Source organism: Phyllostomus hastatus, unplaced genomic scaffold, assembly GCF_019186645.2.
Source record: "Phyllostomus hastatus isolate PE091 unplaced genomic scaffold, TTU_PhHast_1.1 phas_scaffold_114, whole genome shotgun sequence".
NCBI lineage: Eukaryota > Metazoa > Chordata > Mammalia > Chiroptera > Phyllostomidae > Phyllostomus > Phyllostomus hastatus.
This window is the reverse complement of record NW_025334006.1, coordinates 6,550,106-6,564,163: the sequence shown is the minus strand read 5'-3', so window position 1 is coordinate 6,564,163 and position 14,058 is coordinate 6,550,106. Positions and strand designations below refer to the sequence as shown.

The following is a 14,058-nucleotide window of genomic DNA, read 5'->3' as shown; positions in this document are numbered from 1 at the left end:
AAACTATTTAGAGGAAATAGACATTTATGTAAAATTATAGAATGTCTGTAATAAGAGTAAGTACATTTCAAGGACAGTGCAGCCTAATTTTAATTTCTAGAGCCAGTTAAAGCCTTAAGAAATTGAAGTGGAAATTGAAAAAATGCAAAAATATATAAACATTCTACAAAAGATGGCCATTCTTTTCCTGAGTGTACTGAAGCTATGAAACGTAAAGTGATGGGAAGGTGGGGGGGAGGGAACGCTTTTCAAGGGCATTTCCTTTCCTTGACACTGCTTCCCTCCTCCCCCAGAGTCTCAGGGACAGGCGCCCAGAGAAGCTAGAATGGAGCCACCAATCCATGAACCAAACCTCTATTCCACTGTTGTGTTATTTGCAGTCAGTTTCAACCACATACTTGGGGGAGTTTTCTGAGAGAGTTCTTCATTCAGCCTGTCAGCAAAGCTCTGTACTATAGTGTTTCTTCCCGCCTGTGTCACTGCCGTAGAGACCTGGTATCAGTATTGCACGTCCCATCACTTGTGGTGAAAAGTGACCGACTCCCAGCATGGTATTTCCTGATCTCCCTTTCCATTGGAAGGGTCAAAAAATTCTTCAGGAACCTTCAGCCGTTCTGCTCCAGAATCACAGGTGTAGCCATTGGGGAATTCATAATAAATGGTTGGCATCTGTGCGGCTACTTGTTCATCATCAGTTGGGTCTGACACTTGAAGTACTGAAGCTCGAAATCCTGGACAACACAGGTACACATAGAATTGTGTCAGGACCTTGTAATCTATGGCAACTTCTCTTTTCCAGTTTGCTGGAGATCCTTCACACAGAGGTTCTTTTCATGCCATCACACATGGAGGGATCAGCTCTATGTTCATTCCCGGGAAGAGGTCTCTGCTTTGCATAGTGATGAAGCCTCCGTGCCTTGCTGAAGGACATAGCCACCATCCATGCTCTTGCCAGCTAGCAGAGTTTTGTTGCCCTCTCTCATTTGCTATTCCCTCTTCTCTGTTTTCTCTTCTTGGTGGGACTGCAGATGACCCTAATACAGGCAATTAGGTCATCTTCAACAGATTTTCAAAGGGATCTTTGAGCCCCAAAATGTTTTCTCAGAGATTACAAATGTCCTTATTCAGGGCATTTTTAAAAAAATTTACATTGGAGAGTTTCATAAACGTATGATTTAGGTATTGTCCTAAAGTTGTGGGAATAGGTGAGGTGCTCTCTCAAGAAACCTTCTAATGTTAGTGTTCTATCTTGGTATTTTTCCATGTTTCTTGGAAAAGTTTTGAAATAATTATTGGAAGTATAGTGTCATTATGTGCAACACCCCACCAAATCTTGTAGAAGACAGATTTTCAATTATCAAAAGCATTGTAGACTTTCTAGGGTGATGGCAATGACCGTTACATTAGAGGTTTGGATTATACAGGTGTGTGCATTTGCTGAAACTCATTGGATGGTATACTGGAGATGTCTTCACACATAAATCTCACCTCAAACCAAAACCGAAACTGTAAACAAAGTGTATGCTTTACATCCTAAGGAATTTTTTTCTAGGTGCACTCAAAGGTAGATTAGGAGTAATTTTCCCATTTTGTAGGAGACAAAATACAGAGAGAGGCGGAGATGTACCCAAGTGAGTCAGTGTCGGAATCAGAATTAGAAGTTTGCAAGTGGACTGACCAAGGGGAGTAAGTGTAGGTGTGAATGAGGAACTGTTACTTGCAGGAGTGCCACTGAAGAACCCTAACCAGGTATGGGTTTTGGCTGGCAAGACTTTGGACTGACCCGAGACTGCATCTGTTTCATTCTAGGTCAAAGAAAACCTGCTTTCATGCAAGATGCTGTTGCACTGCAAACGGGATGAGCTTCGGAAATTGTGGATTGAAGGGATTGAGCACAAGCACGTCCTGAACCTGCTGGATGAAATTGAGAACATTAAGCAAGTGCCTCAAAAGCTGGAGCAGTGCATGGCCAGCAAGCACTATCTCAGTGCCACTGACATGCTGGTAAGGGAAGAGCCCGCGCTGATGGCCATGACTGCTGTGGCAGCGTAGCACTCCCTTTGGTTCTGAGTCGTGTAATTCATGTAGCACATTACAGACTGCCCTTGTGGGGTTTGCAGGTGAAGCCTGGCTGGTTCTCTTCCTAATCCCAGTGTTTGAAATGGTAGGCAATTATTATTTATGTATTGTCTGCCTTTGGAACAATGATAAGAAATATAATGGTAAGAAATCAGCACTTTAATCACGTTGGGATAGTAATAGCTTCAGCGGAAGATGTTTAACGAATCCTGTTTTAAAAAATGAAATCTTCATGAAAGAGAACTTGAGGAGATTTATAAACTCGATGTTCCACAAATTCTGTGAAAGAACTTTTACGTTAGGGGTTTATTTTTTCCTTTACATTGATAAGAAAGAAAATAATTTTGGAAGTAACTTTGTCAAGCAAGAATTACTTCACAGCCTGCCTTTAGCTTCTCTCTATCTTAGCCCATTCTGCCACTTTTTGAGTTAGAAATGAAAATTCAGAGAGGCTGGCAACTGGTGGGCGCATGTGGCTGAGCATCAAGGAAATGAATAAAAAATGAAAATACACAGCTTGCTGTCTAACAGCTCTCGGTTTCCCAGGGCCTGTGGTCCTCGGGAGGGCTGCTCTGCCTGCCTCCCCACTCTACGCAGATGCCCCACTTCTGCCTCATTCAGGCCTGTCTGGGGGCGACAGCAGCTCTCCGTAGTAGATACACTGTGCTTGGGTTTTCTTTTCCACAATAGGTGAAAGTCCCTTACCTTTGTTTCACCAAGTGGGGTTGGCTGTAACCCTGGAAAAATCAGTGAGAGGAGTTGGTGGGAGAAACGGGTTAAATGCTCTAAGGAGTTCTCATTCATTCAGAGTTTTAAGAAGAATTTTGCTGTCAGCCTTTCACAAGAATCTTTTAAGGAAATTAGGTAACCTAGAGGTGAGACGTACCCTGATGTTCTGTTCTAAACCTGGCTGTGTGATCGGCTTGAAGAGTCAATTCCCACAGTGGAAGGAGGTCAGTAGTTAGGTCTGCTCCTGGGAGTGGCAAAAGAATTGGCTGTTGTCAGTCTTGTTCATAGTGACATCCTACTTAATCATGACTATAGGGTGTCCGACAACAACAAAAAAGTCACCTTTCAGCTTTACTCTTGGTTTTTGCATTAGGATGCGTGTATGTGCTAAATTATCAAGATTTAGCAATCAGAAGAGATAGGTGTATATAATATATTTAGCATATGTATGTCCATTTGAATCACTATTTTTGGTAGGGGGCCTGCTTTTAAGTAAGTACTGCATATTAAAAATAGGTTTAAGAATTTATTTCTGTGTTAATTATATTCTTTTAGGATCTCAGATTTTGGTTGTATGCTTTTATTCCTTAAGGGCTAATTTATTTGCTTAAGAACTAATCAATAGTGAATAGTCTCCCCCCCCCACCCCGCCCCACCTATTCTCTTAAGAATCTCATTATACATGTCTTGAAATTCTTGGTTGCAAGTTGCAGAAATTCAGCTCTAGCTAACTTAGGTGAAAGAATTGCTCTCCTGATGTAACCAGTCTGAGCAGAGGACAGGCATGCATGTAGAGTGCCACCTCTCTGTTCTTTTGTGTGTCTCCACTGTTCTGCTGTAGATGTTCTTCCGCTCTGGGTGGGGCTTGGGTATTTGGAGAGAATGTCGGCTGTAGCCCGCAGCTGTTCAGCTTTGTGGAGGAAAATACTCTGTTTTTCTAATTTAGAAATAGGGGGTAGGATCTAGATTGGGCCATTTTGAGCACTGAAACTGTCAGTTCCACCCAAAACTGTGTGGTTAGGAGGTGGGAAGGAAGAACAGTTACCTTCAGAAAAGGGTGAATGTATGAGAGAGACTTCTCAGAAGTTCCTTTTTGTTATTTGTAGTTCTTTATATAGACTGGATACTAATCCTTTGTCTGTTGGATGGTTTGTAAATAAATCCTTCTCGCAGTTGGTGGTATATCTTTTTTACTCTGTTTATGGTGCCTTTTGTTATAAAGAAGTTTTAACATATAGCACAATAACATTTTTTTTGTTGTTGTTGCGACTTTTATTTTAAGGATTTTTTTCTATCCCAGTGTCATAATGAGAGTCTCCTACAACCTCTTTAATCCGTTTGGAATCTGTTTCCATATGTTGAATGAACTGGGGATCTAATGTTATCTTCTGTGTACATAGCCGCTCGGCTCAGGCTGTTTACGGAATCCGTTTCCTGCTGCGTTAGTACCTCCTTGGTCACATCCCAGGGTTTACATGTGCGTAGGTGTTTCCTAGCTTTCTGTTTTGTTCAGTTGGTCTTTTCTGCATGTGCTGTACCAAAACCATGCTGTTTTAATTACTGTAATTTTAGTAATTTATCTTGATAGCAGGTGAAAACATTCCCTCACCTTTCTAGTCACAATTGCCTGCGCTGTTCTTGGCCCTTTACTCTTCCACACGAATTCTAGTATCAGCTTGTCCAGTTTCACAGAAAGTGTGATGGGATTAAACTTAAGAGAATTTCATCTTTGTAATACAAGCCTTTCAAGGAATAGGATATATCTCTCATTTACTGAAGTCTTCATATATGTTCTTTATAATAACATTTAGTAATGCATTCCTTAGAGATACTCTATTACATTATATTTTGTTTTATTTCTAAGCATCATATTTTTATTGGTGAAAACAGTGGCTTAGTATTAACTACAATTTCTAGTTATTTGTTGCTGTATAGGCATGCTATAGATTTTTCTTTTTTAAATTGATCGTATATTTCCCTGAAACTAATCCCAATCCTGTCTGCCTGGAAAATGATGATTTATTCTTGAAGACTTGGCTCAGAGTTCATCATCTCTGAATGTCCCAGGTAATTAGATACTTCTCATTTCATAAAATTATGTATCAATTTTATTGTGGTAAGAATACTTAATGTGAGTAGATGCTGTTCTTTGTTTTCATAAGCTGTATGTATTTCTTTGCAATATAACTGTTTTTGTTTGCATGGTAGGTCATTGAGGGCAGGGGCTATATCTTATTTATTTTTGTCTGCCCTGTACTTAGCATAGTCATATAGTCAGAGTTCACAGATCATTAGTCAGATGGGCAACTGTGTGAAGAGTTTTATATCACTAAACAGAAAAAGGCATTTCATTCTCTCTCTGGAGCTCTCGTCTGATTTTTCTCCCTTTTTTTGTTTGCTTTTTAATAGTTCTGTAGTTTCTAATTTTTTTTTACAATAAAAATAATAACATTATATATTGAATACTTGCTACATGCTGGTACCATTTTAAGTGTGTTACATTTGTTAACCATTTAATTCTTTCAACAACACTATGAGAAATAGGTTTCTGATACCATTTCCATTTTCCAGATGAGGTCGTTGCTTTGCATGAGATGGGGCGTTGGCTTATCCTTTTGTTTATAGGAGTGAATAGCACAGTCTGTAAGTGCTCTTTCAGTGGACTTCATATGAAAAAATAATCACATTTCCTTTTCCCATGGTTATGCGATATTAGAAGTAAAATCCACTTAAGGCATCTGAAGGGTCCAAATGGAAATCTTTGCTAAAAGACATCAGAGGAAAGTGAAGACAATAGCCTAGTCTTTCAAAACCCTCTGATTTCCTTGGATTTGTTTAACATAAGATTTTGCATTTTTATTCCCAGGCAGGTGCAGATGCCCAGTAATTTAATCCCTACTCAGGTTAATAAATCCAGAGTAAATAAATCAGCGGTGACCCCTGGCTCTGTCAGCTCCTGCAGTTCCTGCCTCACCATTAGACTGCTCTCATAGCTGTAGGCCTGGCTTCTAGATGGGATATTTCTCTCTCCTTTTGATATGATAACCTGAGGATTGCGTAAAATAATTAAATTGTCACGACTGGCAATGTCTGCAAATAGGCACTGCCTTTTGTTTCCTTCTTCAAGGTAAACAGCTGCTGTTACCTTACAAAAAGCTCAGAGTGATCCAACAAGGGGCCTGTGCGCGTCACGTTGAAATCAGAGACTTGATTTATATGGTCGCCTGTAGCTCTGTGATACGTGCGGTTTAAATTAGACCTTTGCAGGCATTGTGCTGGGCTGATGCAGGCACATTAATGACATAATTTCTGGTTGCTGCATCACATTTCTGCAGTCTGTCCTTTGTATTCCACTCACATTAATTGAAGTAATTTTGGCAGTGAAGCGTGTTTCAAACCTCTGCATTTAAATTGAAATTTTAATTCCCTTATTGTCTTGAAAAGACGGCTGAAGATGCCTTGTTACAGGTTTCATTATCACTCAAAACACTCCAGCTGCCGGTTCTAATGTATAATGACTGATTAATTCTGTGCAGAATTAGTAATATAAGAATAGCAGCGTCTTCCCGGTGGCATGAGCTAACCAGGGAGGTATTCCATGGGAGTTAATATTTTTATGAACTTTTTGTAAGGGAAATTTGCGCAGAAGTCTGAACCAAACTGAAATTGCATAGATGAGCTTTGAAAAATCACTTACACAAGTTCTGATTGATCAGCGCATAGAAGTCAATTCATAATTGCGTTCAAGCAGTGGGAACCAGACCAGTGTGAGTAGTTTGGAGGCACTTTAGCTGACAGTCACAGACTTGTGACTAAAATAATTTTTTCTGTTTCTAAATCTTTCAGAGAGTGGAGAGATTTTGAATGTCTCTTAATCATTTTGTCTTTTTATTATTTGCCTTTTAAAAAAGAATCCATAGCCATATAGTCAGATAAGAATTATTATGATAATTATAATAACAATAATGTATGTGTATGTACCAGCCTTCCTCCCAGAGGACCCCAGAGTGCTTTGCTGAGAGAATGGTGTGGTGGAACTGTTTCCCTTACACTGTGAGAATGTGCCACAGCTGGGGGACAAAGAGAGCGAGGCAGCTACTTAATCGCATAGGTTTCTGGGTCTCTTTAATGAAAATAAGTATATTCATAATATATTTAGCTCATAAGAGTCTCCGCAGTTGTTGGACGCCATTCCAGGCTGTGCCTGTCAGCACTGGTGTGGGTCAGAGGGGCCTGTGCCGAAATCCAGCTTTGACTTTTACTGACTAGTTATTTAATCTGAACTTGCTGAAAGTTAGAGTTGAGGATAATACATACCCCACGGGTGGTGGAAGGATTACGAGATACTAAGCTATACATGTAAAGCAGGCACAGTATAAGTGCTTAGAAGTGTTATTTGTAATTGACTGATTGCTTTTACTGGTACTGTAGGAAAGCATGTGGTGATGATTCCCAGGGGTAATCCCCAAACCTGTTCTGAGGCGGACTTGTTTTGAGCTGGTCAAAGTGTTGAAATGTGGCCTGCAAGTTGAGCATTTTTGATTCCTTTTCTTTTTTGCTTAACGTGGACCTCTGTCTGAATGAAAGATGGTTCCGCATTTTATTTTGTCAAAGGAATTATGGCGGACGGATAGACAGGATTCTTCTCAGAAAACTAGTGTTGTGCCCTCTAGCACATGGGCTAGTGGGCGATCAAGACCCCGAAGCACTACGCCTTAGTTGTGGGATTTGACATGGACGAATTCAGGTTCTGTGTCATCAGTTGTTAACCTGTTCAGCCTACATCAAGTGTATGTTCGTAGGGTACCTGTGGACTAACTATAAGCAGTGTCATTTGTTGGTAAACTGTCCAAAATCAGTTGTGAAATCTCTGAGTATTAAATGTTACTCTGCTGAGTGTCGTACTCGGGTAGAAGCCAGTTCACTGCTGGGAGGTGCTCACCACAAATGTAGATTTCAGTGTTCGAGCGGCTGGTGTTAAACTACTCGTTCTGTCACTGCTTCAGTGAGGTTGCGCCTGCTGGTGCCAGTAAAGCTTTGTCACTAGCAAACAGCCTAATTCTTTTCTCGTGCTAAGGTCAGGGAAGGGGTGCTCATGCACCCGCTATCAAATGATTAATGTACAAGTAAGAAAAAAGGGACCAAAAGGCCCATCCCTTTCATCCAACTTGAAAGTTTTCGAGGTCTCACAGGACCGTTTTTTCTCATCTTGACTCTGGGAGGTATTGAGATGAAAGCTCTGTAAACAGCAGGAGCTGGAACATTCTAATGAGCTTATTGAACTCAGTGACTCTGCAAAAATGTTTTAATATTCTGTATGGATTTCTTTACAACATGATAAATATATCAGTGATCAATAATGAAATAGCCACCATTAGAGCCCATCTGTTCCTGGTGTAGAATATTGACCTGAGAGACTGGTGCCAGTGTTCTACACTAATCACTTACCAGAAAGAATATGACACAAACTCTGACAGACAGACAAATGAATGCGATGATGTCACTGTCGCTCGCTTGTGTTGTCGGAACGTATGTATCTGTGAAGGTGGTCTTAACCTTGAAGGGGCTCGCGTGCTAGTAGGAGGAGACAGATGTTGGACAGATAAACAGCGTGTCTCCTCTCGGTGTAAAACAAGACAGGGGACCATACTTCCTGGGGGTGGAAGTATGGAACGGTGGTCAGCTGTAGCTGCTTCTCAGTACATTTGGGACCTCTTTATTCCCTCAAATACCTACCTCTTATCTTTTCAAAAAGATTTAGGAAAAGCTTCCCTGGCTGGTGTGGCTCAGTTGATTGAGCACCGGCCTGAGAACCGAAAGGTCATCGGTTTGATTCCCAGGCAGGGCACATGCCTGGGTTGTGGGCCAGGTTCCCAGTTGGGGGTGCTCGAGAGACAACCAATCGATGTTTCTCTCACATACTGATGTTTCTCTCCCTCTCTTTCTCCTTCCCTCCTCTCTAACAATAAATAAATAAAACCTTAAAAAAAAGATTTAGGAAAACCTAAAAATAAAGTTATTAACTAGGTAACCTTGGTTTTGTGTCCAAAATTGAGTACCTTAGTGTGGCAGCTTGATTTTTCTCCTAGAATATAAAAAAAAGTACAGGGCTTTGTAGCAACCGTTTTTCTTGGGGCTCAGTGCCCTTTTAGTTGGGTTTGTTTGTGAAGCCTGGGTTTCCTGAAAGCCGCCCTGCTTGATAGGCAGCGAGGTACTGAGTTAGCGCCCTTCCCTTTTATTGTGTTCGCTCACCTGCCTGTTTTGTTTCAAAGCAGCGAGAAGTTCTGTTTTATTGCGCTAAACCTCGTAAGTTTAGAAATTTTAAATCGGTTTACTTGGCTGTAGGGCAGTGTTTCCCAAACTCTGCACATAGGGAATCCTTAAAGTCATGGGGAGGTGAAGTACAGTACAGAGAATATGGTCAGTAAGGTTGTAATCACTCTGTACGGTGTCAGGTGGGCACTAGACCCATTGGGGTGATCACTTCGTTAGGTAAGTAAATGTCTAACCACTATGTTGTATACCTGAAACTAATGTAATATTGCATGGTTGAAAAAAAAGCAAACAAAAAAAAAAAGAATTTGTAAGTCCAGGTCACAGCCTAGACTGATTACATTGAAATCTCTGGCGGGTAGGACACCTCTAGCTTTAGTAATTTTTGACGTTGTCCAGTTGATTCCGAAGTATAGACAAATTTGGAACCATTGCTGTAAAGTATAGCCAATATATAATAAAGCAAAACTTATTGTCCTTGACTTTATTTAATACCAGCTCTGAGTAGTTAGAAACTGAATAGTTGCTAAGACAGACAGCACACTGAGATATTCACATTTATATACAAACATCCAAGGGCCCCTCCCCGCCCCCCCCAAACCAGAATTATCTTCTGGAGTGGAGGCCTCGTGTAGTACAGGTTTCCTTTGCTAGGCGAGTGTTCTGGGAACTCATCTGTATCTGTGTACCTGCTGGTGGTGTTGTGAGAGGCTGCGTTTGGCTTCAGTGAAGTGTTTTGGAAGACTCTTTCAGCGTGTTTGCCCATTTCATGATGGGTGATTTATGAGCGCACCTGCCCACATTGCACTGAGTGTTCACCAATTTTTGTTGAAAAATGGCGTGACCCTGTGCCCCACCTTGTCTACTCACCCCATCTCGCCCCAGGGACTTTGTTTCCCCAGGTGAAAAAAAGTCCTCAAAGGGAAACATTTTGCTGATGTGAAAGAAGTGAAACAAAAAATGACAGGAACACTAAAAGGCATCAAAATTGATGCGTTCAAAAACTGTTTTGAGCAGTGGAAAAAACGTCCCTGTGGGTGTGCTGCATCCGATGGAGAGTACTTTGAAGGTGACTGAAGCTTAAACATGTAAGCATGAATACACAATTTTTTATAAATAAATTCCACTTTTTGGGGTCCCCCTTGTATGTAAGTAGTTTGGTTGATGTTGCTTTGTTCCTGTCATTTAGTGAAGTTTTTGAATAGAACTGGTGAGTATCTGACTCTTATTCTGATGGTAGAGCGTGATTCTGTGGTTAACTCCTGAGTTACTCAGTGGTTAAAGTAGATGCTCCCCGGGTCTGGGCTGACTTGGAACTCTTCAGAGCCATCATCTTGGTGCTCTGATTCCTGCGTCTTTATTGTGGGTGCTTATCTGATTTATAGCCAGGATTTAATGGATTGAAATTGGGTCACGAATTTATTTATTGACAGGTGGTGGCTAGGCACAGCGAGGTATAGTGCAAACAAAAATGGATTTAAAAGCCAGGCCTTTTTAATTCCAGTCCTGACCCAACCATTCACCAGTTTTATGAGCTGAGACAAATCAATCACTTTCTCTCCCTGTTTTTTAGTATCCTCTTCTGTGGAGTGGATATACAAATACCCTGTCAGCATTGTAGAACAGTAGTGAGAATAAGGCTGAAATTTTGCACAGGTAAAGTGCTTTGTGAAAATGAGGCAATCCGAAGTTCAACACGGTGCAGCTGGCGGTGCCATCATCCCTGTCACGCAGTGCTAGGGAAGAGGAGGCAGCAATAGTCTGGGCCTGCTTACATTGCTTAGCCTTTCCTCCTCCTGCTGCCATCACCACTGCGTACCTGTTTTAATCAGCTTGGCTCTGCGTGTGTGAGTTTGTGTGTTACACACTTGAGTCTGTAGGAGCAGTAATCTAAGTCAAGAATGGTGCACATGTCCTTTGCTGAATCCTCCATCACGTCCTGGTTTCAGCCTCACATGTGGAGTTGCTTCAACAGGTTTTTGATTGGTCAGCCTGTGGCCAGATGGGGACCCTAGGCATGTGTAAATTACAGCAGACGACAATGCATGTTGTTGATGGGAGCCCTGTGTCCCAACTTGATGATGGTCTGAGAATGTGGATCAGTAGCTTTTGTTTGGCTTGACAAGATAGGAGGAGCCTGTTAAAGAAATCTATTATCTCAGATCCATCCCAGTACTCAGTACTTGTGGTCGCTTAGCTCTCAAGCTGGAAAAAGCCACATTCCTTTCACATTCTTCTGTGGGACTTTAATGGTTCATGCTAGTGAAGAGCTGTGTACATGGTGAGCAGTGCTAATGGATGTGGGACACTGGCGGAGTGTGGGTGAATTGCTCTGATTTCTCTGTGAGTCTAAAGTGATTCTCAGAGACCTTCTTTGCCAACTCTTACCAGGACAGTTGTTCTGTAGCTTTTTCTTTTTCCAGAATAACAAGATGACAAATATAAGTGACTTTGGGGCACTTGGCAAGTGAGAGTATCTTTCCTAGTGGTCTTTTCTCTTGTGTGTTGGAGTAGGAACCTAGGTTTCAGTGCTCTCTCTATGGGCCCTGATGGGAACTGAGAATTGGAGGGATCATAAAGTTAGGAACATAGAAGGATTTTTTTCATGAGTTCTTCCATAAGTAATTATAATTTTTATCTTTCTGATAAGGTGTTAAGTATAGTTTAAAATCATCAGGAAAGTTATTGTGAAGAGATTTAAGTTCATTTAGAATAAAAAAGGATCTTAAGTTGAAGTTGTGCATCAGAAACCCTAAATATGTGCATAACTTTGGCTTTGAAATTCTACTGCTAGATTGTTGTATTAAGGAAAAATTAAGAATTGTAATTACATGTTCAGAAATATGTATTCGAGAGACCTGACTGGTGTGGCTCAGTGGACTGAGCTCCGGACTGCAAAGAAAAGGGTCGCCAGTTTGATTACTAGTCAGGGCACATGCCTGGGTTGCAGGCCAGGTCCCCAGTGGGGGTTGGGGAGTACGAGAGGGGCAACCACACATTGATTAAATAAAATACATACACAAGGATAATTATCACAATAGAATTTAAGAAAGTAAAAAAAATAGCAATGACTTAAGTATAGGGAATTGATTTAAGGTATTTGTGGAGTATTCATATAACAGGTTAGTATGAAAACAGTAAAAATTACATATTTAGTGATGGGCAGTTGTTCCCAATGTATTGCCAAAGCGGGGAAAAAGCATATTAAAAAAAAAACAACAACAGGATTTTTGTAAAAACTTTGTATGGAAAATGATTGAAAGGAGTCAATTTAAAATATATTATTTTAGCCCTGCCTGGGGTGGCTCAGTAGGTTGGGTGTCGTCCTGCAAACCAGAAGGTCACTGGGTGGATTCCCACTCAGGGCACATGCCTGAGTTGTGGGCCAGTCCCCAGTTGCAGCACATATGAGAGGCAACTGATTGATATTCTCTCCCACATTGATGTGTCTCTCCCTCTTTTTCTCCCTCCCTTCCCCTCGAAAAAAAAAAAAAAAACAACTTAAAATACATTATTTTAACCAAGTTTTGAGAGTTATGAACCATCTTTTTCCTTTGTGATTTTCTGTTTTTCAAGTTTTCTTAAATGAGCAGTAGTTTGTAATTTGAAAGAAAAATAAAGATTAAGAAAAAAAGTACAGCACTTCCAGTCAAGATGGCAGCATAGGTAAACACAGCTCGCCTCCAAATCCGACAACTGTGGAATTAAAGAAACCACATCAGTCCAGACTGGTGGGAGGGGCAGAGACCCTGAATGGGCTGCTCCCACACCCATATGTGGAGGATAAAAATTTGGGAGGCATATTTTGGGAATGAGAAGTCCCAGCCCCACACCAGGGTCCCCCAGCCAAAAGGTTCCATTGACAGAAAGATAAGTCCCCTCAACTTATGGCTGCAAAAACTCCAGGAAAAGAGCTAAATGAAATGGAGGTAAGCAATGTATCAGATGCAGAGTTTGAAACACTGATTATAAGCGTGCTCAAGGAACTTAGTGAGGACCTCAGTAGCATAAAAAAGATCCAGTCAGAAGAAAGGATACATTAATTGAAATAAAGAACAATTTACAGAGAAATAACAATAGAGTGGATGAAACTGAGAATCATATCAATAATTTGTAACATAAGGAAGCAAAAAACAACCACTTAGAACAACAAGAAGAAAAAAGAATCTACAAAATTGAAGATAGTATAAGCAGCCTCTGGGACTTCAAGAGGTCCCACATTTGCATCATAGGGGTATCAGAAGGGGAAGAGAAAGAACAAGAAGTTGGAAATCTGTTTGAAAAAATAATGAAAGGAAACTTCCCTAATTTGGTGAAGGAAATAGACATGCAAGTCCAGGAAGCACAGAGAATCCCAAATAACATGGATACAAAAAGGCATACTATGAGACATATGATAATTAAAATGCCAAAGGTTAAAGTAAAGAGAGAATCTTAAAAGCAGCAAGAGAAAAGCAGTTAGTTACCTATAGGGGAATACCCTTAAGACTATCAGCTGATTTCTCAAAAGAAACTTTACAGGCTAGAAGGGATTGGCAAGAAATATTCAAAGTCATGAAAAGCAGGGACCTACAACCAAGATAGCTCTACCCAGCAAAGCTATCATTTAGAATCGAAAGGCAGATACAGTGCTTCCCAGATAAGAAAAAACTCAAAGAGTTCATCATCACCAAACCATTATTATATAAAATGTTAAAAGGACTTAGTTAAGAAAAGAAGATGAAAACTATGAACAATAAAATGGCAATAAATACATACTTGTCAACAATGGAATCTTAAAAACAAACTAAGCAAACAAGAAAGGCAGAGACAGAATCATGGATATGGAGACAGAATCATGGCTACGGAGAGCATTTTGATGGTTGCCATATGGGATGGGGTGTGAGGAAATGGATGATGAGTGAAGGGATTAAGAAGTACAAATAGGTAGTCACAGAGTAGCCATGGGGATGTAAAGTACAGTATAGGAAATGGAGC

The 14,058-nt window shown here is 40.7% G+C and overlaps 1 protein-coding gene and 1 pseudogene across 1 annotated transcript in view; one reads left to right on the top strand and one right to left on the bottom strand.

The window, feature by feature from the left end:
- EXOC4 (exocyst complex component 4) overlaps positions 1-14,058 on the top strand; it is a 674,858-nt gene that overhangs the window by 30,943 nt on the left and 629,857 nt on the right. Inside the window, exon 3 of the mRNA XM_045855728.1 lies at positions 1,810-2,004. Coding sequence (XP_045711684.1) covers positions 1,810-2,004 — 195 coding nt within the window. The remainder of the gene's footprint in view (positions 1-1,809; positions 2,005-14,058) is intronic.
- Positions 298-900, bottom strand: LOC123829681 (annotated as a pseudogene).